The sequence below is a fragment of the Eleutherodactylus coqui genome, chromosome 4 (assembly GCF_035609145.1).
Source record: "Eleutherodactylus coqui strain aEleCoq1 chromosome 4, aEleCoq1.hap1, whole genome shotgun sequence".
Taxonomy (NCBI): Eukaryota; Metazoa; Chordata; class Amphibia; order Anura; family Eleutherodactylidae; genus Eleutherodactylus; species Eleutherodactylus coqui.
In genome coordinates, this window is record NC_089840.1 from 69,498,400 (window position 1) to 69,524,754 (window position 26,355).

At 44.2% G+C, this 26,355-nt stretch overlaps 1 protein-coding gene across 3 annotated transcripts in view; it reads left to right on the forward strand.

The window, feature by feature from the left end:
- Positions 1–25,515, forward strand: part of LOC136625448 (tapasin-related protein-like) — a 36,041-nt gene extending 10,526 nt beyond the window's left edge. The window contains exons 3-9 of one of the 3 annotated variants that reach the window (XM_066599622.1): positions 10,344–10,589; positions 16,075–16,419; positions 18,818–19,147; positions 21,425–21,508; positions 23,186–23,202; positions 23,327–23,364; positions 24,956–25,515. In XM_066599622.1, the coding sequence (XP_066455719.1) occupies positions 10,344–10,589; positions 16,075–16,419; positions 18,818–19,147; positions 21,425–21,508; positions 23,186–23,202; positions 23,327–23,341 (1,037 nt within the window). In that variant the 3' untranslated portion in view covers positions 23,342–23,364; positions 24,956–25,515. Of the gene's footprint in view, positions 1–10,343; positions 10,590–16,074; positions 16,420–18,817; positions 19,148–21,424; positions 21,509–23,185; positions 23,365–24,955 lie in introns of all 3 variants that reach the window. The other 2 variants (XR_010792549.1, XM_066599623.1) reach the window with 2 other exon arrangements.
- The last annotated feature ends 840 nt before the right edge of the window (positions 25,516–26,355 follow it).

Genomic DNA, 26,355 nt, shown 5'->3' on the forward strand with positions numbered 1-26,355 from the left:
TCCGCAGGTATTTAAATACCTGCGGGTGTCCAGCGCATCCCTATGGCTCACGGATCACACGTGTGGGTGACCCGCTGCAGATCTGTCCCGGTGGACATGAGGCCTTATTAAGTAGGGGCGACTTCTAAGGGATCTGGACTTCTTCTCTATAGTTTTATCGACAGCAGCCCAAATGATTCCAAAATAAATTGCTACAATGTTAGAATCTTTGTAAGTGGTATATTGAGCATTTATATCCAGCAGATGGCAGCATAACAACATGCAAGAATTGTATAATGTGATTGTTCTCAGTCAGAGAAACAAAGTCATCTTGTAGATTTGATACATTTTAATGGCTAATAAAAAGAGCACGTTTTCAAACCTACTTGGGGTTCTTTCTCAGACATAATAGGATAGATCTGAAGAAGTGTGTGTGATAGACATATATACACGGTGTGATTAATTTGCACTTAAAGGGGTTGTCTCGCGAAATCAAGTGGGTCTATACACTTCTGTATGGCCATATTAATGCACTTTGTCATATACATCGTGCATTAAATATGAGCCATACAGAAGTTATTCACTTACCTGCTCCGTTGCTAGCGTCCTCGTCTCCATGGTTCCGTCTAAATTCGCTGGCAGCTTGCTTTTTTAGACGCGCTTGCGCAGTCCGGTCTTCTCCTTTCAGCACGAGCCGCTTCAGTGTGCTCCCCGCTACAGCTCTTCTGCGCATGCGCAGACGAGCTGTCACTGCTCGGGAGCACGCTGGAGCGGCCATTCTGTACCATCCTCTGTTAGAGGAAGGTACAGAGCTGCCGAGCTGTCCCAAGAAGCCGCCCAGCTGTCCCGCCGCCCTGCCGCCCAGGTAAGTGATGGGCCGGGGGGGCTGCCGCTGCGCCGGGGGCGGGCTGCGCCGGGGGGGGCTGCCGCTGTGATGGGGGGGCTGCCGCCGTGCCGGGGGGGGCTGTCGCTGCGATGGGGGGGCTGCCGCTGTGCCGGGGGGGCTGTCGCTGTGATGGGGGGGCTGTCGCTGCGATGGGGGGGCTGTCGCTGCGCCGAGGGGGGCGGCCGCTGTGATGGGGGGGCTGCCGCTGTGATGGGGGGGCTGCCGCTGCGATGGGGGGGCTGTCGCTGCGCTGGGGGGGGCTGTCGCTGTGATGGGGGGGCTGCCGCTGTGATGGGGGGCTGCCGCTGTGCTGGGGGGGGCTGTCGCTGCGATGGGGGGGCTGCCGCTGTGATGTGGGGCTGTCGCTGCGCTGGGGGGGCTGTCGCTGCGCTGGGGGGGGCTGTCGCTGCGATGGGGGGGCTGCCGCTGTGCCGGGGGGGGGGGGATGCGCCGGTTACCTGCTGCCTGGCGGTAGGTGACTGGTTGGCCGGCCGTGTTCACTCCAGGGGTCCGGTCGGCGGCTGCGGGTCGTCTGGTTGTCAGGGAGACACAGCTGGTAGCGTCTCGGGAGCGCGCACGTCGGGCTACAGCAAGCGACGGGAAAAGAGCCGGCGGCCATCTTGGGAAAATTTTTATAAGTTGCTGAAACGCTGGAACTGTAAGTACAAACCAGCTAGAAAAGTCATTTACAGGGGGGCTTAGTAATGTATGCTTAATTAGGGGGACTGGGCAAAAAAAAAAATTCCACTCCTGCCTCGAGACATCTCCTTTAACAGGACAAGAGGATGAGTAGAGGAGTAAATACTTAAGGCCCATTTACACGGAGCGATGATCGCTCAAATGACAGTTTGAGTGACAGCTTTCAGCGATCATTTTGTATAAACTATTAAGTAGCTACTCAGCTACTTAATAGCTATTTAGCGTACGAATGAAGCCTTTAGCTGAATGTAGTTAATAGCTGGAGGGCTCTTATCTCCATTCAGCTCCTTTGTTCTCCAACAGGAAACAATGCTATCAGCACTACCCACAGAGAACTCAGCATGCGGTCCTGATAAGACCACAGGACAATTTTTAGGTTGACCTGAATTTAATGATCAGCTAGCAGTGAACGAAAAGTGCATGATGGCTGCGTGTTTAGACACAACGATGATCTCTCAAACGATCACTTTTTAGCGATTTTTCAGCAATCATCGCTCCATGTAAATAGGCCTTTAATTAGTCCACTGATAAGGATGTAAAAGTTTTATGGTCTCTGAGTTAGGCCTTAGTCAGACGGGCGTTTTTTCGTGCGATTTGCGGATCGCATGATTGATGCACATCCGCAAATCGCGTGACCGGTGCCCGAAAATCGCCCGAAAATCTGCTCCTAGCCGTGTTTCATTAGAAACGAGCCGGCAATACAGCCGGCTCCATTGAAAGCAATGCGCTGCGGGCGAGTGCGGGATGAATTGTCGGGAAGGGCTTAAATATATAAGCCCTTCCCTGCAATTCATCCAGAAATGTGTTAAAATAAAACAAAAATATATACTCACCTTGTCCCGGCAGCCGGAGTTCAGCGCGGCCGGCCTGCAGTGGGTGTGAAGGGGGTGTGAGTCAGACCTGCCCCCTGATTGGCTCAGCCTGAGCCAATCAGAGGCAGGTCTGACTCACACCCATTCATGAATTCAAAAAAAATATATACTCATACTCACCTTCTCCCGGCAGAACGATGTTAGCCCCTTGAATTCAATGGAGCCGGCAATACAGCCGGCTCCATTGAAAGCAATGGGCTGCCGGCGATCGCGGGATGAATTGTCGTGAAGGGCTTAAATATATAAGCCCTTCCCTGCAATTCATCCAGAAATGTGTAAAAATAAAAAAAATATATATACTCACCTGGTCCCGGCAGACGGAGTTCAGCGCGGCCGGCGGCAGTCCTCCTGAACTGCTCTGAACAGCTGTAAGTAGTATTCAGCAGCCGGGGATTTAAAATCCCCGCCTGCTGAATGAGCTGCCTCTGATTCATGAATGGGTGAGTGAGTGCTGCCTCTGATTGGCTCAGCTCAGCTGTCATTCAGCTGAGAGCTGCCCCTGAGAGCGGCCCGTTCTGCCGGGACAAGGTGAGTATATATTTTTTTTATTTTTACACATTTCTGGATGAATTGCAGGGAAGGGCTTATATATTTAAGCCCTTCCCGACAATTCATCCCGCGATCGCCGGCAGCCCATTGCTTTCTGTGGAGCCGGCTGTATTGCCGGCTCCATTGAATTCAATGGTCAGTGCTCGTTTAATCGAGACGAGTACAGCATGGTGCTCGTCTCGAGTAACGAGCATCACGAGCACCCTAATACTATGCTCGCTCATCTCTAGTTATAAACTTGTACTCCCAAATTCTTCTATGAGATTGAGTTTTGAAGTTGCCTTTTAATATAGTAACCTTCATATGTTCTATGTTGTGTCCGTCACTAGAAAAATGTTCCGCCTCAGGTAATTCGGTCTTTTTAATCGCGTGGCGATGAGACCTCATCTTTGCTTTAAAGGGGTTGTCCGGCCATAAACATTAGGTCTCATTACTTCTGTTTGCCCAATACAATGCACTTTGTAATATACATTGTGCATTGTAAATTAGGCAAACAGAAGTTATTCACTTACCTTTAGCATGCCCCCCCCCTGTGTTGCTCCTCGGTTGCCATGGGTTTCGACAAGTCTCTTGTCCTCTTCTTGTCGGGACGACGGGGACACGCTTCTCCAGCACAGCTCTGCACATGTGCAGAAAAACTTCAGCCGCTGGGAAGCTCAGTTCTGCCTGCAGGGGAGGCGTGGCTGCTGGCTCTTCATCTCCAAGGTAAGAATGAGTGGAGGGGTGGGCTCTCGCGGGGGGGTGGGGGGGGGGGTGGAGAGGGAGAGATGGATGGATGGATGGATGTGTGCAAGGGGGGGGGGTGCAGTGATGTGTGTGTTCGTGGTGTCTGGAGACCCGGCTGTCAGAAGTCCCGGGGGAAGGGGGGGGTGGAGAGGGAGAGATGGATGGATGGATGGATGTGTGCAAGGGGGGGGTGCAGTGATGTGTGTGTGTGTTCGTGGTGTCTGGAGACCCGGCTGTCAGAAGTCCCGGGGGAAGGGGGGGGGGGTGGAGAGGGAGAGATGGATGGATGGATGTGTGCAAGGGGGGGGGGGTTGCAGTGATGTGTGTGTGTGTGTGCAGGGACCCGGCTGACAGAAGTCGGGGGGGGGGGGTCATTGTGAGGGGGGGGGTCGCTATGGGAGGGGCACTATGAGGGCATGTGTGTGTGGGAAATGTTTTGTTTTACTTTACTTTAGCAGGGTGGGGGGGCAGTAGGTACCCTTGCAGTGGGGGGCTGCAGGAGAGTTCTCTCTCGGCTCTCCCCAGCCCCTCTCCATTCACTATACACAGTGCTGCTGTTTACACTCATGCCAGGATTTTATCGTGAACCATGAGTGTATAAGTGTCCCCTGGCTACAACCCCTCTGAGTATAGTATGCAGCAGGGGGCGGGGCCTGGGCGGGGAGAGACTGTAGAGCAGTTCAATAGAGGTGGGCGTGTCATGGGCGGGGCTAGGACGTGAGCTGAGGGAGGCCATGAAATCGTGCTTTTTCATGCCTCTTACTGCCATCGGGAGCGCGCACACAGAGGAGGGAGAGCGCAGAGCATTCTGGGAAGGCAGCACAGAGGCGCCATCTTTGAAAGTTGCAGTGAACATCAGATTCTAAGGTAAGAAACTGACATTCCAGCTGATCTGCCTGCCGGTTTGAGCCCCTATATGCTGTGTGTTACTATCCTTACTGAAAGGGAAGCAGCAGCATTATAAAAAATTTTACCCTGTGTGGCCGGACAACCCCTTTAAGTGTTTGTTCTGTTTCTCCAACATTGAGCACTCCAACTGGACATTCACTACACAGGATCAGGTACACAACATCAGACGTGGAACATGTGAATGTCCCCGGGATAGTCCTGCTGTGTGTTGGGGATTTGTATCTTGTCTGTGATTTTCAAACGGTCATTCTTGTGTAGGGTATGATGGAATTTACTTACCATTTTCCTTATTACCTTTGTCTGAAGATTATAGGTCACTACTAGAGGTACACGACAGTTTCTTTCCTTCTCCTTGTATTGGAGTAGTTGACTTCTGGGTATCCTGGTGGCTCTGGTGATTTGGTCATCAACTGAGGTGGGATGGTAGCCCTGATTTAAAAAGGCCCTTTTAAAATGGTATAAATGTTCCTCTCTGTCTGTTGGGTTGGAGCAGATCCGGATGTATCTGATGGCCTGGCTGTAGACAATGGACCTTTTAATATGTTTGGGGTGAAAACTGTTCCATCTGAAGTATGTGGGCTAATCAATAGGTTTTTGGTATAGGGATATCTGTATTGAGTTGTTTAACCCCTTAACATTGTAGGACGTGCAGTTACATCCTGCAGCTTTGGGGTGTGTATAGAGGGAGATCGTGGTATGATCTAGCTCCATATATCGCGGCTGCCAGGTGTTTCTGGCAGCTGTCCTCAACAACTCTGATAAACCGCGCTGCTCATCGGAGCTGTTAACCCTTTAAATACCACCGTCAAGTCTGACAGCGGCATTTAATTGCTCTGACCAATGTTTGCTGGTCCCGTATGGTCCCCAGGTGATGAGATCGCGGGGTGGCCGTACAGGTGTCATGGCAGCCTGGTGACCCCCTAACAACAATTTAGAGACCATAAAACCTTTACATCCTTATCAGTGGATTAATTAAGCATTTATTCCTCTACTCATCCTTTAAAGTGCAAATTAATCACGACATGTATGTCCCCCTTTATATATGTACAGTCAAACCTCTAGTTTCGTTGGTAATCCATGTGAAAGCAATCGGCTAAACTTGAAACCAATGAAACTTGAGGCAATTATTTCCATAGAAATCTATGGAAATCCAATCAATTCGTTTTTGTACAGCATTTGGCGCTGCTTTTTCAGCACAGCACTAAAATCTGTACAAGGCTCCCATTCATTTCAATGGCTTGTTCACACAAGCATTTTCGGCCCTACGCCACCCATTGAAATGAATGGGCAGCGGTTTCAGTGCTTCCGAAAACACGGCACAACTTGGTACTGCGTTTCTGGCAGTGTTAATTCCCTAGCTACACTACCTGGCGGGGTGTGGGGTAGGGGTGGAAAGGGAATCAATACGAACCTTTCAGGTACCATTGGGATTCCCACTGCTGCTTTCTGAGCTTCTGGCTGGCTGTCGGGCGCTTGTCAAGCGGGCAAAGCATCTGTTGCTTGTAACAGGTATTGGATTCCCCGCCTCCCAGCAAGAGATAGCTCTGATTGGCTGAGTCGGCTAAGTGACAGCCTGCTCAGCCAATCACAGCCAGCGCTGGATGCTCCAATCACAGCCCTTCATCGATGAATGGCTGTGATTGGACAGCGAGGTCACATGGGCAGTCAGCCACCTGCAAGACTGGAAGCAGGCGACGAAAGTAAAGACCCAATTCTGCGCTGAAGAATCAGTGAAACTGGAAACCGGTGAAAGAAGAAGGTGACGACAGTAGAGGTATCATTGTGTGTGTGTATGTGTATATATATATACACTACCGTTCAAAAGTTTGGGGTCACATTGAAATGTCCTTATTTTTGAAGGAAAAGCACTGTACTTTTCAATGAAGATAACTTTAAACTAGTCCTAACTTTAAACAAATGCACTATATACATTGCTAATGTGGTAAATGACTATTCTAGCTGCAAATGCCTGTTTTTTTGTGCAAAATCCACAAAGGTGAATAGAGGCCCATTTCCAGCAACTATCACTCCAGTGTTCTAATGGTACAATGTGTTTGCTCATTGGCTCAGAAGGCAAATTGATGATTAGAAAACCCTTGTGCAATCATGTTCACACATCTGAAAACAGTCTAGCTCGTTACAGAAGCTACAAAACTGACCTTCCTGTGAGCAGATTGAGTTTCTGGAGCATCACATTTGTGGGGTCAATTAAACGCTCAAAATGGCCAGAAAAAGAGAACTTTCATCTGAAACTCGACAGTCTATTCTTGTTCTTAGAAATGAAGGCTATTCCATGCGAGAATTTGAAGATTTCCTACAACGGTGTGTACTACTCCCTTCAGAGGACAGCACAAACAGGCTCTAACCAGAGTAGAAAAAGAAGTGGGAGGCCGCGTTGCACAACTAAGCAAGAAGATAAGCACATTAGAGTCTCTAGTTTGAGTAACAGACGCCTCACAGGTACCCAACTGGCATCTTCATTAAATAGTACCCGCAAAACACCAGTGTCAACATCTACAGTGAAGAGGCGGCTGCGGGATTTTGGGCTTCAGGGCAGAGTGGCAAAGAAAAAGCCATATCTGAGACTGGCCAATAAAAGAAAAAGATTAAGATGGGCAAAAGAACACAGACATTGGACAGAGGAAGACTGGAAAAAAGTGTTGTGGACGGATTAATCCAAGTTTGAGGTGTTTGGATCACAAAGAAGAACGTTTGTGAGACACAGAACAAATGAAAAGATGCTGGAAGAATGCCTGACGCCATCTGTTAAGCATGGTGGAGGTAATGTGATGGTCTGGGGTTGCTTTGGTGCTGGTAAGGTGGGAGATTTGTACAGGGTAAAAGGGATTCTGAATAAGGAAGGCTATCACTCCATTTTGCAACGACATGCCATACCCAGTGGACAGCGCTTGATTGGAACCAATTTCATCCTACAACAGGACAATGACCCTAAACACACCTCCAAATTGTGCAAGAACTATTTACAGCAGAAGCAGGCAGCTGGTATTCTATCGGTAATGGAGTGGCCAGCGCAGTCACCAGATCTGAACCCCATTGAGCTGTTGTGGGAGCAGCTTGACCGTATGGTACGCCAGAAGTGCCCATCCAACCAATCCAACTTGTGGGAGATGCTTCTAGAAGCGTGGGGTGCAATTTCAAAAGCTTACCTCAACAAATTAACAGCTAGAATGTCAAAGGTGTGCAATGCTGTAATTGCTGCAAAAGGAGGATTCTTTGACGAAAGCAAAGTTTGATGTAAAAACAATGTTATTTCAAATACAAATCATTATTTCTAACCTTGTCAATGTCTTGACTCTATTTTCTATTCATTTCACAACGCATGGTGGTGAATAAGTGTGACTTTTCATGGAAAACACAAAATTGTTTGGGTGACCCCAAACTTTTGAACGGTAGTGTATATATATATATATATATATATATATATATATATATATATTATATTTCTTCAGATCTATGCTATTTAATTCAAAATATTTTTATTGAAAATGTTTTCCTTTTAACAATTTCAAAGTCACCCCCTCGCATACAAATTACAGAACGACGGCCTTGCGGTCATGTCCACTGTAGTAAGAGTTGTGTTCCGGAGGCGATGTTCATGTCAGATGAACTTCCAACGATTCTTTGGGATTCCAGAACTCCTGTCGTATTTCTCAAACTGTCTTGCATGGAGGGGAGGGGTAAGGGGGGGGGGGGGGCATGGGAAGAGGTAAAGGGAAGGGGGGGAAATGGTAAGGGAGGGAAAGATGGGGGGGTGGCACAAACTTTGGATCTAATTGCTTACCCTTTCTAACAATATAAATAACAATAAACTAAGTTGACACCCCATATATTACTAGTTTAATTTCTTGCTTCTCTCTTCTCTCGCATATTCTCGGGTCAGCCCGAGTTATTATTTTCAATCATGCGTCTCTAGTAGAGATGAGCGAGCACCCAAATGCTCGAGTCTGCGTTATTCGAGTCGAGCTTTTCATAAAATTCGAGAGCTCTACTCGAGTAATGAACCCCATTGGCTACAATGGGAGACTCAAGCATTTTTGTATGTGGGACACCGGGTCCCGAGCTTTTTTTTTTTTTCTTGGTTCGTGTGTGTGTGTCTCTCTCTCTCTTTTTCCCCTGCCTGCCAGACAAAAAATTTGCCATTGACGCACGCTGCGTCGCTTCGGGGAGGGGCCAAAACAAGCACGTCACAGTGGGGAGGAACCAAAAACTGGGGCGGGGTCCAACACGGCTTGATGCTCATTTGAATAATGAGCACCGTCGAGTATGCTAATACTCGAACGAGCATCAAGCTCGACAGAGTACGTTCGCTCAACTCTAGCCAACACGCAGGTCAGATCTATCCTATTTACCCTGAGGAAGAACCTTAAGAGGGTCTGAAAGCTTGCTGTAAATTCATGTCTTTTAGTTATTAAAAGCTTAATCTCTACAAGATTACTTGGTTTCTCTCACTTAGATTAATCACATTTTGCTCTACTGGCTAACACCGTACCGAACCCTTTTCTATAGAATTTCATAATTAACGTTCCATCTGCTGTGATTATTTCCAGTCCATGAGAAAGTGAGCCCAGAGGTTGTCTTCCATCACTAGATCCATGGGTAGGAAATAAAAATATTAGTCCTCCTGTCTTACGGCATTGTAAGACTTTAGTTTAAGCCTTTCCAATCCAATTTGTATCCTGGTTTTCCTAGGAGGCTTACTCTTTTTCTGCCATTATACAACAGCGCTATCTGCTGGCCAAAGCCATTACTGCATGAGGTGACACGTTGGATAGACTCCGACAACAGAGAGGCAGGCTGTATACAGTAAGAGAACCCAGACGGACGTCTTCCAACATCAGAGCTGTACAGCCTTAAATCATAATATCTTCAGTGGTCATACAGTGGATTGGAAAGGGTTAAGAGACCAGTTAACCCTTAAAAGACCATAATCTTCTTACTACTATTAACATTTATTTCTAAGGTATTAAGATATTCTTTTGTTAATTTAGTAGCGGAGGAAACCACATACAAAATTACAAATAATGAAAAATATATATAACATTAAAGGGGTTGTCCCGCGGCAGCAAGTGGGTCTATACACTTCTGTATGGCCATATTAATGCACTTTGTAATGTACATTGTGCATTAATTATGAGCCATACAGAAGTTATCAGAAATTATTCACTTACCTGTTCCGTTGCTAGCGTCCTCGTCTCCATGGTGCCGTCTAATTTTCAGCGTCTAATCGCCGTCCGGTCTTCTTCTTTTCTGAATGGGGCCGCTCGTGCCGGAGAGCGGCTCCGTGTAGCTCCGCCCCGTCACGTGCCGATTCCAGCCAATCAGGAGGCTGGAATCGGCAATGGACCGCACAGAAGCCCTGCGGTCCACCGAGGGAGAAGATCCCGGCGGCCATCTTCACCAGGTAAGTAAGAAGACACCGGAGCGCGGGATTCAGGTAAGCGCTGTGCGGTTTTTTTTTTAAGTCCCTGCATCGGGTTTGTCTCGCGCCGAAGGGGGGGGGGCTGTTGAAAAAAAAAAACCCGTTTCGGCGCGGGACAACCCCTTTAACTAATAGTAACGTGAAAAAGAGCGTGTTCTGCTCTAAGAGCTTACAGTCTGCTGTATTTAATGTTCTTTGTTGTTCTCTTTGTTGGGATTTATCTTTGCTTTAATATTCGCAGTTACATTCAGCTAGATTTAATCATTTGTCATTTGTTTTTCAGACTCACCAGTAGATGTGAGGCCATTTTTAAAGGTGGATTTAGAAGACGTGAAATGTGAACTGACGCCGTACTTCACAGCCAACACGCAGATTCTTTGGCCTGGTATCACCAATACAGATAATGCATTGGGTTCTTGGTATACCTACACTTTAAAGCACAAAGGTGGCAAATTTCACACTACGACGTTATTCACAAAACTTTCAGGGGCTACAGAGAAGAAGAAAGATGGCAAATATCCTGTGTTGGGTACGTCAGTAATAACTAAAAGTCTAAGCAGGCATTAAATCATAAAAGGGGACTTTTCTACATTGCGATCAGTCATGCACATACAATGCTATATTGTTCAAGCTGTTTGAAACTCTGGATGAGCATCCTATGAGTAGACTTTAATGTAAACCTCTTGCTTCTCATTTCTGCCATATACATGACACAAAAATCAGTCAGAATTGGGTGTGGCCAATAGTTTTTTGCCAATTATGTTGGATTTCAACATGCTAACCCTTGGTTCACACAGATTAGCTGCTTTTAGAAGTGTCTGATAGCAATTTATTTGCTTCTCCCTATTGAAATAAGCTGAGAAGGGCATGCATCTGTATTGTGGTGTCATCAGAAGTAGCTGTCAGCCATTGGAGCTCTGCCACACATATGGCTAGCTGTAGACTTAAAGGGGTTGTCTCGCGAAATCAAGTGGGTCTATACACTTCTGTATGGCCATATAAATGCACTTTGTAATATACATCGTGCATTAAATATGAGCCATACAGAAGTTATTCACTTACCTGCTCCGTTGTTAGCGTCCCCGTCGCCATGGTTCCGTCTAATTTCGGTGTCTTCTTGCTTTTTTAGACGTGCTTGCGCTGTGCGGTCTTCTCCCTTCGGCTCCGCTCGGCAGCATCGGCGTTTTGGCTCCGCCCCCTTGTAAGCGTCATAGCGTAGCTCCGCCCCATGACGTGTGCCGGTTCCAGCCTCCTGATTGGCTGGAATCGGCACGTGACGGGGGCGGAGCTACGCAATGACGCGCACAAGGGTTCGGAGCCAAAACGCCGATGCTGCCGAGCGGAGCCGAAGGGAGAAGACCGCACAGCGCAAGCACGTCTAAAAAAGCAAGAAGACACCGAAATTAGACGGAACCATGGCGACGGGGACGCTAACAACGGAGCAGGTAAGTGAATAACTTCTGTATGGCTCATATTTAATGCACGATGTATATTACAAAGTGCATTAATATGGCCATACAGAAGTGTACAACCCCACTTGATTTCGCGAGACAACCCCTTTAAATGTGCTTAGGATACTATTGGATTTGGATCCTAATCTGTATGCTTTATGTTCCAAAGTGCCCCCTAGGGGTGGCTGTAGGCAGCCAGAATGTTATCACTTAACATCTATGGCTGCATGAAAGGCAGGAAGGTATTTGAAGGTCTGTATCCGAAAACAGAAGTTTAAACCCTGTACAGATTCTGAAGATAATTAGCACAGAATTTTGGATTCTTAAAGGAGTATTCCAGGTATCTGTTACTGATAACCTATCCTCAGACTCATCAATAGTTGATCAGCGTGGGTCTGTGCTCGGGACCCCTGTCGATCAGTTGATCCTCTGGCTCGCTGTCATTGCAGTGGAGCCAGATGTCTCCATCAGTGATTGAAACTGTAATAGGCAGCTTTGATCTCATTGATATCAATGGAAGCAATGCCTTCCATTACACTTCCTGCTGCTCATTTCGGTCAGAGCTTAAGTGTAATACAAGGCATCACTCCCACTGATTTCAATGGGAGTGAAGCTGCCTAATACACTTCCGTCTCTGACCACCGATACAGATATTTATCTTTGTAGGACTAACAGCAGCCCAGAGGATCAGCAGATCGACGCGGATGCCAAGCGGCAGATATTTGCCAATCAACTATGGATGACCTATCCTTAAATGGGTTGTCCCGCGCCGAAACGGGGTTTTTTTTTTTTTGCATAGGCCCCCCGTTCAGCGCAGGACAAACACAAGGGATGTGTTGAAATTTGAAAAAAATTTTTACTTACCCGAATCCCGTCTGCAACTTCTTCCTTCTTTTCCTCCAAGATGGCCGCCGGGATCTTCACCCACGATGCACCGTGGGTCTTCTCCCATGGTGCACCGTGGGCTCTGTGCGGTCCATTGCCGATTCCAGCCTCCTGATTGGCTGGAATCGGCACACCTGACGGGGCGGAGCTAACCAATGACGCGTAGAAGGGGGCGGAGCCAGAACGCAGCTCGTGCCCGGACCGACCAGAAGGGAGAAGACCCTTCTGCGCAAAAGCGTCTAATCGGGCGATTAGACGCTGAAATTAGACGGCACCATGGAGAAAGGGACGCCAGCGCAGGGAAGGTGAGTATGTAACTTCTGTATGGCTCATATTTAATGCACGATGTATATTACAAAGGGCATTAATATGGCCATATAGAAGTGTATAACCCCACTTGCTTTCGCAGGACAACCCCTTTAAGTTCATTAATAGTAATTGCCCAGTATACTCATTTAAACTAAATGATGTTTAAAGGTGGATATTCAGTTTAATAGTTTAAATATGCACACATAAGAAGAAATCTGGTAATTTAGCCAATTCAGGCAAGAAGAAAGCAACGAGAAGTTGCCCTGATGACTCTTCTCCCTATTCTTGGCTAATTTTTAAACTAGTTAAAACTTGTATAGGGAGAATTTATGTGTTTATCAAAGAGAAGACACTCCCAGATTTTGTGTAGAAGTCTGGGACCCAGGAGAAATACATATCACACCAGCCTTATTGTAGATCAATGTATCAGTTAATTGTTCTTTTATTGGATTGTTGACTAGAAAGATATAGCATGATGCTAGTGTAAGTAGTGAAGGGGTTAAACAAAACCTTTCTATAGCCATGCATTGTACTGGACAGACAGAGAGAAGATAAGACAGTCTCCAAGACCCCCCTCCTAATTAATTATTATTAATCTTGGAGGTATATACTTTTCCTGTGATGTCATTTATGGTATATAAACTACATACACCTTAGAATAAATTAGAAGTCATCTGATACCACAATAAGGCTAGTGTGATATGTATTTCTCCTGGGTTCCAGACTTCTACACAAAATCTGGGAGTGTCTTCTCTTTGATAAACACATAAATTCTCCCTACATTTTTGGTCCTTAGGTTGCTGGTTCGATTCCGGCTCGAAGGACCACAAATGTAGGGAGAATTTATGTGTTTATCAAAGAGAAGACACTCCCAGATTTTGTATATGTGGTTTATATACCATAAATGACATCACAGGAAAAGTGATGTCATTTATGGTTAACTAGCTGATATACCCGGCTTCGCCCGACTTAATTTGGTACTTGTGTTTATCTGGTGTTCACACGGAAAATCTTCTGAAGTCGTGGTTAGTTTAGAGATACCGGAAAAACATATGTTCACCATTTTGCATAGTTCTCTGCGTTACCCAGGAAACACCACGGGGAGGTAACCATACGAGGTTTTCTTTATATAAAATGACATCAGGAAGTGAGAGAATTGGATTCCATACGTAAAATTTGGACGCTAATTCTTTTGCGCTTAGAATTGAGCAATCAAGTTGGGACCCATTATCTTTTCCTACTTATGACATAATCAATGCCCGTGCCAAATTTCACGTTTCTATGACATCAGGAAGTGAAAGAATTAGATTTCATACGTAAAATGTGGACGCTAATTCTTTTGCGCTTAGAATTGAACAATCGAGGTGGAACCCATTAACTTTTCCTATTTATGACATAATCAGTGCCCGTTCCAAATTTCATGTTTCTATGACACCAAGAAGTGAGAGAATTAGATTCCATACGTAAAATTTGGACGCTAGTTCTTTTGCGCTAGAACTGAATAATCGAGTTGGGACCCATTAGCTTTTCCTATTTATGACATATTCAATGCTTATGGCAAATTCCATGTTTCTATGACACCGGAAAGTGAGAGAATTAGATTCCGTACATAAAATTTGGACGCTAATTCTTTTGCGCATAGAATTAAATAATCGAGTTGGGACCCATTAGCTTTTCCTATTTATGACATAATCAATGCTCGTGCCAATTTTCACGTTTCTATGACACCGGAAAGTGAGAAAATTATATTCCGTATGTAAAATTTGGACGCTAATTCTTTTGCACATAGAATTGAATAATCGAGTTGGGACCCATTAACTTTTCCTATTTATGACATATTCAATGCCCGTGACAAATTTTAAGTTTCTATGTGAGAAAATTACATTCCGTATATAAAATTTGGACACTAATTCTTTTGCGCATAGAATTGAATAATCGAGTTGGGACCCATTAGCTTTTCCTATTTATGACATAATCAATGCTCGTGCCAAATTTCACGTTTCTATGACATTGGAAAGTGAGAAAAATACATTCCGTACGTAATATTTGGACGCTAATTCTTTTGCGCATAGAATTGAATAATCGAGTCGGGACCCATTAGCTTTTCCTATTTATGACATGATCAATGCTCCTGCCAAATTTCGAGTTTCTATGACATCGGGAAGTGAGAGAAGTAGATTCCGTACGTAAAATTTGGACACTAATTCTTTTGCGCATAGAATTGAATAATCGAGTTGGGACCCATTAACTTTTCCTATTTATGTCATAATAAATGCTCGTGTCAAATTTTAAGTTTCTATGATATTGGGAAGTGAGAGATTTAGATTATGTACGTTAAATTTCGACGCTAATTCTTTTGCACTAGAATTGAATAATCAAGTTGGGACCCAATTTATTTTCCTATTTTGGAGATAATCTATGCTCGTGCCAAATTTCATGTTTCTACGACATCGGGAAGTTGGAGAACTTTTGGCGAGTCAGTCAGTCAGTGAGTGAGTGAGTCAGTGAGTAAGTCAGTGAGGGCTTTCATCTTTATATATATAGATAATAATACATGATAGGGTACTACCAAAATGATTTACATAAGTTACACCTTTTAGGGTGCGTTCACACGAGCGCATAAACGGCGCGTTTTTGCGCCCAATCGTATAAACGTGACCATCTGAGGCATTGGTTTCCAATGTATTCGTTCGCACGGGCAATTTTGCAGCGCGTAAAAACGGCAACCTGAAAAAAAGACGGAACATACGCGACCGAAATACGTGCCAACGCATATTCGATAGCCGAAAAGATAGTTTGCAAAGTAGGAACAAACGATAATACGCTTTCTAGCTCTGGTCATGATTGCCGAAAAACGTTCTTTCCGGCGATTAAATGCTGCGCACGTGCGAACGTAAATACGCCTACGCTCGTGTGACCGCGCCCTTAAGGTGTAACTATAACATACAATGAAACCGTTATGAATTCAGTGGAAAGGAATGCAAGGGGGGTCTGGGAGACTGTCTTATCTTCACTCTGTCTGTCCAGTACAATGCACGGCTATAGAAAGGTTTCGTTTAACCCCTTCACTACTTACACTAGCATCATGCTATATCTTTCTAGTCTACAATCCAATAAAAGGACAATTAACTGATACATTGATCTACAATTTCTTAACAATTTGTCTCTTCATAATGTCTCTGCTTGTCTGAATCTCATGCTTCCTGTGGTTTAGACAGCATGAAGCTCTTGACCGGTTCCCTTTAAATAATGTCATTTTCTGATGATACATTCCCTTTAAGGCTATATTGCCATACAAGACTGTGTATATATCCAGCCAGTTAAGTGTGGTCATGCTATCACATAAAAATTTTTTTGCTTCTTCTGCAGCTACTCTCATGCTAAGTACCAGAACCCCTTATGTCTATGCAAGACTAATGGACAGCGTGCTCCTTGATTGTGCATTCACTGTGGATCATCGGGCTGATGTCTCCGTCACTTGGAGTCATCGTGATAGGAGAAGTCAACAAACAAACATACTTTCTTACAATGGAATCACAAAAAAGCTGATATATAACTGGAAAGGTGTTTACATGCAGGTAGAAGAATTGCAAAACGGCAATGCCTCGCTCCTTGTGAGTAACTTAGCTATACAAAAAAGTGAAGGATTCTATGTGTGCACCGTGTCTGTAGCTTCCCTCTTCATAGACCAGCGGATTCATCTGCAAATCAGAGGTAGGTTTTTTGCCTTTTCCTATCTCTTCATAAACCGTGACAGTATTGGCCTTGATCTCTTGAATTCTCCTTAAAGGGCCACTCTGTTGAAAACTCTCGCAATTATTTGTCACACTCTGGAGGTCTCCCATGTATATTGCAGTCACTTCCATGCCTCCTGTCAGACACCATCTTCATGCTGAGATTTGTCCCTGCTTTCTCTTTCACTATTGTGTGCTATCAAACCCTTGATATATCAGCACATCATCACATGAGCAGCTACAGCCTGTACCATTTCTGCCTGCAGGGAGGACACGGTCATTACCATCTGTATTCACCTAAATAAGCTAAACTGCACGTATACAGTCAGGAGGATGAACTGTGATCTCCTCTCATAACTGTGGGACAGCAGCTGTGTGATCATCATCAGTAATTGTCACAGAAGTATCTGTGTCCCTCTCCAAAGAGCTTATGCAGTAAGGTCCATGTCATATCATCACAGGAATTATGCTGACTGAGAAACTGACTCATTTGAGAATACATAAACCCAAGTAAATCTGAGATGGGATCACATGACCATCTGAGAAGATGGACTCCAGGAGTTTTAGATAGAAAGGAATAACTAACCATGGTAATATTAGCTGATTTATGCATACTGGGGGACTAGTTACATAGTGAACGGAAAATAAATTTCACTGGAGTGGCCCTTTAAAACTTTTTATAAGAAACAACAAGGGAATTTACTAAGAATGATATTTCCTGAATTTTAACATATTATTGTCGTTCTGAGAAAGGAGGGTTTGGAGCTTTGTGTCAGAAAAATAGAACTTTGACCCTTAAAATTTAGCTATGGCCACACAGCGTGGAATTTGCAATCCGATGGGAAATCCACTGCAGATTTTTTGTGGATCCAATTCAGATTCCATATGTGCTCCATGCAGCTTTTGATGCTGACTTTGGTGAGTATTGGTTGCCGATTTTCCCGCTCATTTGAAGTGGTGAAATCTTCATAAAGTGACGTGTTGTAGATTTGAAATCCGCACCACAAGTCAAGTTACACTGCAGATCTTGTTTGCAGCATGTAGATAAGGTTTCAATCTCATCCACATTGCTTCTACTGTAAAACTGCAGATTTTCTTCACGCAAATCTGCTGCACAAAAATCCTTAACATTTATGCTACGTGTGAACATAACCTAAGAGGCCAGGCTGTCAGGGTGGCTTCACACTTGCAGTTTTTGTTGCAGCTTTTTGAGCCAAAGCCAAAAGTGGATTACAAAATGCATGAGAACTATAAAGCTGGGTTCACATAGGGTGGATTTGCCGCAGCAAATCCGCCCATGGCTCCCAATTCCGGGATTAACCAGCCATGTGGACGAGATTTTGCAAAAATCTCACCCACGCGGGGCGACCAATTCAGGTGGAACCAGCGCGGAATGGACAGCCGCAGCATGTAAATTCTTCTTTTTTTTTTCGTTGCGGCTGAACTGTTCCAAAACCCGCGGCGAAATGCTGCGGGTTTTGAAGCTGCGGGTCTCCCTTAGTGCAGCCGAGCCGCAAGATTTCTGAAGGATTTCTATCCCGTATGAACCTAGCCCAAAGGAGGGCTTTACACTTCTCCTTCCTGCTGGATCCACTTCTGGTTGTGGTTAAAAAAAACCTTTGTGTGAAGCCCCTTTTAGGCCGGTGGCACACAAGAGTGACGGAAGAGGAAGAAGGCACACAGCTATTATGTAAGTTGCGGCCCAGAAACTTGGTTGCAGCCCACATCAGAAAGGACACCGACAACCATCCGTGTGCTGTCCAATAGTCTCAAACATTACATTTCCTATCTCAGTGGTAAAAGTGGATTAGAATGGGACATGCTATGAGGTTTTTTTGACTATTGATGCATATGTATAGCCTGTATAAACTATAATGGCTCCGCAGGTTGTGTTTCTAAGTTGATCAGATGGCTTGATTTTTTTTTATTCTAATGTGGAGTCACACTGAAACGGATCCATGGAAAACTTACTTCAGTTTATGCTGCACTCCTGGGTCACAGGTCTAATTTCCATACATGGAAGCTGCAATCATGTAAGGGCAGGTATCAATAATAAAGCGGCCATTCAGGGTATGTGGTAAATAAAGATGAAAGGTCCATTGAAGTGAAGGGGCTAGAAACCAAGTCTTTAAAAACCTTGAAAAAAAACGCATGTCAATTTCCATCTACCATGTGCCGTATAGAATACTGACGACTTCTTGAAAGAAGGGCCTTTGGTCTACTTTGGGTATTAGGGCCCAGATGCAACTGCTACCTCTGTACCCCCTGTAGCAATACCCCTGATGCCTCTCCTTAGCCACCTATTTTGTCTTTTGTTGGCATATATTGGTTAATACAGTTTTCGTAAAATCTTATCTGCATAACATCTCTTTTTACAGAAAGCCCCAAGGTTAGTCTAAATGTGGACTCTGTAATAGCTCTGGAAGAAGGCAATGAGAAGAAGTTTGTTTGTGATGTCTCGAACTACTATCCTTTGGAAGTCAATATTGAATGGCTACGTGAGCTCCCGAATACTGGACTTTTGCCAACTTTAATATCGACTGTCCTCTACAGCAGCCACAGGTATAACAGTAATGGTACTTACAGCCTTTCTGCTTTCTTTCTGTACGAGGCTTCCCTCAAAGACAATGGCTTCACGTTTACTTGCCGGGTGGAACATGAAAGTCTCAAATATCCAGTCAGAAAGAGCGTGACACTTACAGTATCAGGTACGTCTGGCATGGTATTAGTACATTATACAGTGTGTACTATATTCATTTATTGTATAAACCTCAACATTATCGTTAGTATCACACTGGAGTTCATTGTTCTTGCTTGTAGATGCGTCCGTATAATATGGTACACATCCACTTTTAATGGCTTTGGTGTTTGTCGTTATCATTGTACTCACATGACATATCATCCATAATGCGTAATAGGCTGACTTTGTAAATTAACCCATAAGTAATAGACTTCAGTGACAAGCGATTGGCTGGAAATTCAGGATGAAGCCCATTGTGGTGTCTGAGCCTTCACCTATTGGAGGAGTCCAAAATCCTCTTGAGGGTCAGTTCAACCATGTTCGTATAGTTATTGGAGGATGTTACTCTCTCCTACTTTAACGCGACCCTCTGCTTTCAAGACAAATTTCCTTCCCGAGACTGAGGGGGAAGGGCTTTATATTACCTGCAGTTGTTCTTCTTTGCTGTACGTCCGATCATCTGGTTCCAGGTCCTGTTTTCAGCCATCCATGATGGCTGACAGGTTCTTCAGACTACCTAACCTGCACAGTACAATGGTAGTGTTAGACTACTAATGCACTATACTTGCTCTCTGATTGGCCAGAACCACTCATGTGATCAATGTGATCAGCACTGGCCAATCAGAGAGCAGTGTGGATTGTGCATTAGTTAGTTAGAAAAAAAGCTGCAGCCATCTTGGATGTCTGAAAAGGCCCAAAACTAGTGAATCTGAGGGGCGGCACAGAAGAACAGATGCAGGTTATATACAACCCCCCTCCCGCCTCAATGACTATCCTTTCCCAGGACAGGTTTTGGTCCCAAAACTGGTGGGTCACTTTAATGGAACCTAAAAGATGAAAGCTGGCATGTTTGACATGGAAGATGGTGATAATAGAGGCAGAGATTATTATAAACTTCTTGTAATCCCATTTAAGAACACTGCCTCCATTATCTCTTTAAAGTTATAATCTTAAACACCAGAGATAGTTTCCTTTACAAAATATATAACTTCTGCTGTAATGTACAAAATGCTTTAACATGCAATCCTATGAATGTGCAGAATCTTTAAAGGGCCACTCCAGTGATTTTTTTTTTAATTCATTATTTAGCTATCCCCCCAATATATATAAATCAGCTAGTGTTACCTTGGTTAGTTATTCCTTTCTATCTGAAACTCCTGGAGTTCTTCTCCTCAGGTGATCATGTGATCTAATTTCTGACCAGCTCAGATTTACTTTGGTTTATGTGTTCAGTTGCTAGTCAGTTTCTTAATTTGTGTGATGCTGTTACATGGACCTTGCTTAGAGAGGACGCAAACACTCCTGTCACATTTACTAATGATTATAACACAGTTATAATAGAGTAGATCACAGCTCAGTCTCCTGACTTTATACTTATGATGTGTAGCTTATTTAGGTGAATACAGAATGTAATTGCAGGGTTTTCCCTGCGACTGAGATGGTACAGTCTCTAGCTGCTCATGTAATGTGGTGGTCATGCATCATGGGATTGATGTGAAAGCAACAGTAAAAATCTCAGCATCAAGATGGTGTCTCATAAGCATCAGACAGGGGGGCTGAACTGCATAGAAGTGACTGCAATTTCCAAACGAGACCTCCAGAGTGTAACAGGCTAGCAGGTAGAAGGGACAGGGATGGTAACATTATTGTTGCTGGAGTGACCCTTTAAATGGCTGCTTCATCTAACAGCTTAAGAAAGAGCATCTCCAACTGCTTCATGGAGAAGGTGGCCACCCAATGGAGAGAATGACTGGCAGAGGGATTAACATCCTGTAGTACTTTGATTTCCCATAGCTCCTGACTGCTGAAGACTGTTAGCAAATTGGTAAAAAGGTAAAGTCCCTTGGTGCAAGCACCGAGTCATGACCGACTGCTCGGGTGACAGCACATCGTGACATTTTATAGGCAGACTGTTTTTTTGTGGGGTGGTTTGCCATTGCCTTCCCCAGTCATCTTTTTACCTCCCAGCAAGCTGCATACTCATTTTACTGACCTTGGAAAGATGGAAGGCTGAGTCAACCTTGAGCCAGCTACCAGAACCACACGGGGATTAAACCTGCAACCTTCAGGTCGTGAGCAAGAGCTTGGGGCCACATTTCTACTGCCTTACCACTCTGCACCACATGAGGCTCACACTAGGCTACAGTACATCTATGTTCAGGTTTTTACAATCAGTAACCACAGATCTTACCAAAGTATTTGTCATTGCTAATAATCTTTCAATGCTTTTATTGTTCCTTGACAGAGTCTGTTATTTGGAAGTATGTACTAGTCATCATCGTCTCTCTGATTCTGGTCCTTTTCTACTGTATGATAATGTATTGTAAAGGTACTGTAATTATTGCACTTTTTCGGGACTTTCTAGTGGCATCCTATGTGAAATCTACACATATTTCTCTTATAACCTTCTACTATTTATTGACTTTTTTATATTTATAATCTTCAATATTTTTTTTCTGTCCCCCAACCCAAATTGTTGATTAATTGGCAGCATCACATGTAAGCCATGTGTGTCCTTTCTGTTCTCCTGGCTCTATATCACTTTGGATTAGGGTTATAACACTCCGTCATGTTCTGATTGCCCATTTGCCACCTGAGCTACAACCAATGTAGTTCACATTAGCAAAGTGCAGGCTGCCCATCCTGGTGGAGACAGATAGCTACCAGCTGCTCAGAAATAAGTTGCCGGATGGTGACCAGTCTGGGTAGCGCCATTACCAGGAGGTTCTTGGTGAACATGAGCTGGGCTGGCCATAACATGGTATTCACGGTTAGGTGAAATATTTTCAGGCTGAAATCATTTATTCCCTTTTATTCTAAAACGTAACCTAAGCGAATAAAAGGCTTCTATTAACAGGAAAAGATAGATATTTTGCAACAATAGAATACTACGGCATGACGAGCAAATCAAAGTGAGACCGCAGGAACCTTCTGTTGCATTATATAAGGACAGCGCTTCTCAAACTGTGATGTTGACCTCACGGGCGCCCTCCGTTTTTGAAGAGGCACAGCCGTGGAGGTAGTTATGGCAGCAGTGATTATATGCTTCATAGTCCTTTCTCTGTAAAAGCTTTAGATTATCAATATAATTGACTCATTGTCTGCTCATTGTAATTAGATAAGAATATAAATTGATCAATCTCCTCTACCTTTTACTGGCTGAACCGAATGTAGATGTCTTTTTTTTTTCAACCATTAACTATGAAACTTATATTTTTAATCACTAGTGAAGCCAGGAATCACCAAGAGAAGCAGTTTGAGAAGCTCTTATATACCCCTTTTTAATAAGAAAAGCCTCTAGAAGGAATTGTCTTTTTGCTGCAAAACTTGGCATTCAGTTACATCTCAGGCAGATATACAAATGATTACACTTGGGCGGGAATAGATGAATTTTCTTGATATCCGAGGCCCTAAAGGTGGCTCCACCCTTGGCCTATAAGAAGGCTCTCAGAGGCTACTTGTGTGTAGTGACCTCTTCTTCTGCTTGTGTGGAGCTTGTGGACCACTAGACATGACTCTACGATGCAGAGAAGAGATTTCACCCAGTTAACAGAGTTGGAGAGGGGCACATTATTGGAGCCGGAGACCTGGATGGTTGCAGCAACGAATTGCCACCTGGGCGGTTCTGACCAGACTGTTGGGAGGTGTTGGGACCAGTGGATGTGTTAGGGCACACATATGTACCTCAAATATTCATATGGCTACAACATAGTCTCCTTCAAAGAGTATAACCCTGCATCATGTTTCCTAAGCTCTGCTTCCTACTTCCCTGAGGATAGGTCATCAATTAAACATTTCTGGAACACCCCTTTACCACCCTATGTTAGTAACCAGATTTTCTGTCAACAAATGAAATGCTTATAAAGGTACGCTCACTTGGAATTTCCTGCAGCATTTCCGCCCTGTGTTAATGTATCCCAATACTGTATTCCTTAAAATACCCGCCTGTGCTATTTTGGTTTCAGCCCCAAACAGTTTTTAACAAGTTTTGTTTTGCTTTTTGCAGGTAGATACACGAAGAAGGTAGGTTTTTACTGTTTTTTAAAAACTTAGATGCATTTACTAATTGCTTTTTGTAACCATTCCAAACTGTCTTCTCTATTATAAGTTGCTAATAATATAATGCTGAATTTATGTACCCGTTTAGCCAAAGCCATATTAAGGATCCATGGAGATAGGGTTGCGGTAAGTGACGTCTAAAACGTAAAAGAAAATGTAATTAAAATAGGTTTGATTAAAAATATTCTACCAGTTTTGTGTATAGAGCTCATATGCTGACCTGATGTGTCTTCATAGTGATGGCCTATGAGCCTTCCGTGTGTGTAGACTGATCATGAAGCCATCTGGGACTACTTTCCAGCTACTCCTCCTCTACAGTCTGTAGCTTTACAAGAGAAGCAGGGGCATATGGAAGAAAGTAACACATAACATGCTTATTGTAGGTCATGGTCATTAGCACAGGCGCATTACCTGTCCATGTAAAAGGACCATAGCAACATCTACCGGATACTGAATTCAAACAAGTCTGTCGCCAGATATTGGGCAACCAACTGAGTACACAGGTGGCTGCCCAATGATATGAAGACTATAATGGTACCTTTTATTTTCCAGTGCGACTCCGCTTACCTCATACAGCCCAGTCTTTGGTACACGCACTATATGCAAATGAGGGTAGCACCATCTGATTGGTGTTCCTGTGGTCTAGGGTGTATTCCTGCCCATTCAGTGCTTTGTGACGTCTGCAGCTCTGCCTGCTGGTAATGCCATGCATTCCAGCAAAACTGCACTAGCACAGTGCATATAGGTTTGCATAGGAGCGATATACAGAAAATAATCAAAGCTATTTTCAAAGTTGGTACCTTTTTATCAACTTTTATTTAAAGGGGTTGTCTCGCGGCAGCAAGTGGGGTTATACACTTCTGTATGGCCATATTAATGCACTTTGTAATGTACATCGTGCATTAAATATGAGCCATACAGAAGTTATTCACTTACCTGCTCCGTTGCTAGCGTCCCCGTTGCCACGGTTCCGTCTAACTTCGGTGTCTTCTTGCTTTTTTAGACGCGCTTGCGCAGATGGATCTTCTCCCTTCGGCTGGTCTTGGAAGCATCAGCGTTTTGGCTCCGCCCCCTTGTACGCATCATCGCGTAGCTCCGCCCCATGACGTGTGCCGGTTCCAGCCTCCTGATTGGCTGGAATCGGCACATGACGGGGGCGGAGCTACGCGATGCCGCGAAAAGGGGGCGGAGCCAAAACGCTGATGCTTCCAAGACCAGCCGAAGGGAGAAGATCCATCTGCGCAAGCGCGTCTAAAAAAGCAAGAAGACACCGAAGTTAGACGGAACCATGGCAACGGGGACGCTAGCAACGGAGCAGGTAAGTGAATAACTTCTGTATGGCTCATATTTAATGCACGATGTATATTACAAAGTGCATTAATATGGCCATACAGAAGTGTATAGACCCACTTGCTTTCGCGAGACAACCCCTTTAAGTAAGTAGTAGACTTTATTCTGTAATTGGGCTCCTAATAGCAAAACATATTTAATGTTAGACTCCAAAAATATAGGACTTTACCTGCATTTCTTGTTAAAATACTTAGGCCTCATGCGCAGAACTGTGATACAGACTTTTGTGGTATAGAATCATCATACAGTACCCAAGTCTTCTACAAGCCCATATTGTACCTCTCTATGGCTTATTCATTTGTAGAACACTTATAAAGTGGTATAATGTAAAAGTAATGCATACACTTTCTATGTTTCATATCCAAAGGTGTCGTCAGTGAAGAAGCAGAAAGTTATACTGGAGAAGAGTGTGAAAATGTGTCTGCTACAGTAGGATTTACTAAGTTAGTCCCCCTCTCTCCAGTCAAAAAAGGCATCAACTCCCCCCAACCCCAAAAGTGTACAAACTGAAATAGGTACAATTAAAAGAAAAACCCTCATACAACTATGTCAATGGAAAATTACAAAGCTATGGCTCTTGGAAGGCGAGGATGAAAAATCACTGGTCTTGTAAGGGTTAAGGCCCTTAAATCGAGCGATTTTCTCACGATGCGACAATGCTACAAATTGCATGTATGTGAAGCCCATATTTTGCTATGGGTCCCTTTACTTTAACGACTATTTGTAGCATGGAACACTGCGAGACAAAAACATTGCAGGTTGGTAGAGATTCCCACGACTTGCGATGTTTTACAGCCCATGTTTCCCTATGGAGCCTTCCTCTCTGTTGCATCGCATGAAAACACGTTTTTTAGGCGGTGCAATGCAACTTTGAAAGTAGGAAATCCTACTGTCAAAGCCCTAAACTAAGCTCTAGTTGCATTATAACCCCCCCCCCCCACACACACACATATATCACCTAAGAAGAGCTGTCAGCTCCACTATGTCTTCTCCCTGGTCCCCGGTACTTGTCTTCAGGGACCTCTTTTGGCCAGGGATTGGAAAATCCCCGCCTATAGGAAGTGCTGCCTCTGATTGGCTGAGGGCCATGACTACAATTTTCTTGCAGCGATATTGCATCGCCCCCGTGTGAAACAGGCCAATGGTACTGGCCTAAATGGTATTGTAACTTGCACTGCTGTTTAAAAGGTGAACCATAAACCCACAGAGACTTCTGAGAACATATTATTATGGTGGATCCATATTCAAAGACGGAACACAAGAAAAAGGGATGATTTTGCCATGAACAAATCTATAGAAACTTGCAGTATTATTTTCAGTATTGAACTTGCATTGTATTGACCTAAGTTGCTGTACTGTGCAAGGAACTCGCTCTGTTATTGTACATTAACTGTACACATTAGACTATTATGGATATTTTTAGTGGCTATGAAAATTCTAATTCATGAATAAAGATATTAAATGGTCACTAACTTTAACAAATTTGTAAATAACCTGAACAACAAAGTGTAAATACCCTGAAATGCTGTTTTTGTGCCAATAAAATTGCTCCAAAGTGCTGACCACTATGAGTCTTATTTCTTCTTTCTAACTTGCTATCCACTGTCTGTTCTCATGTGAAATTAGTCTCAGACAACAGAGTCATCTTGATTGATAACAGGAAGTAGGGGTGGGGCTGTGCATTCTCCTGTCCTGTGCTGCTCATTGAAGTTTATGCACAAAGGATGGGGGAGGAAGTGGGAGCTGCTGGAGGAAGACAGAGGCACA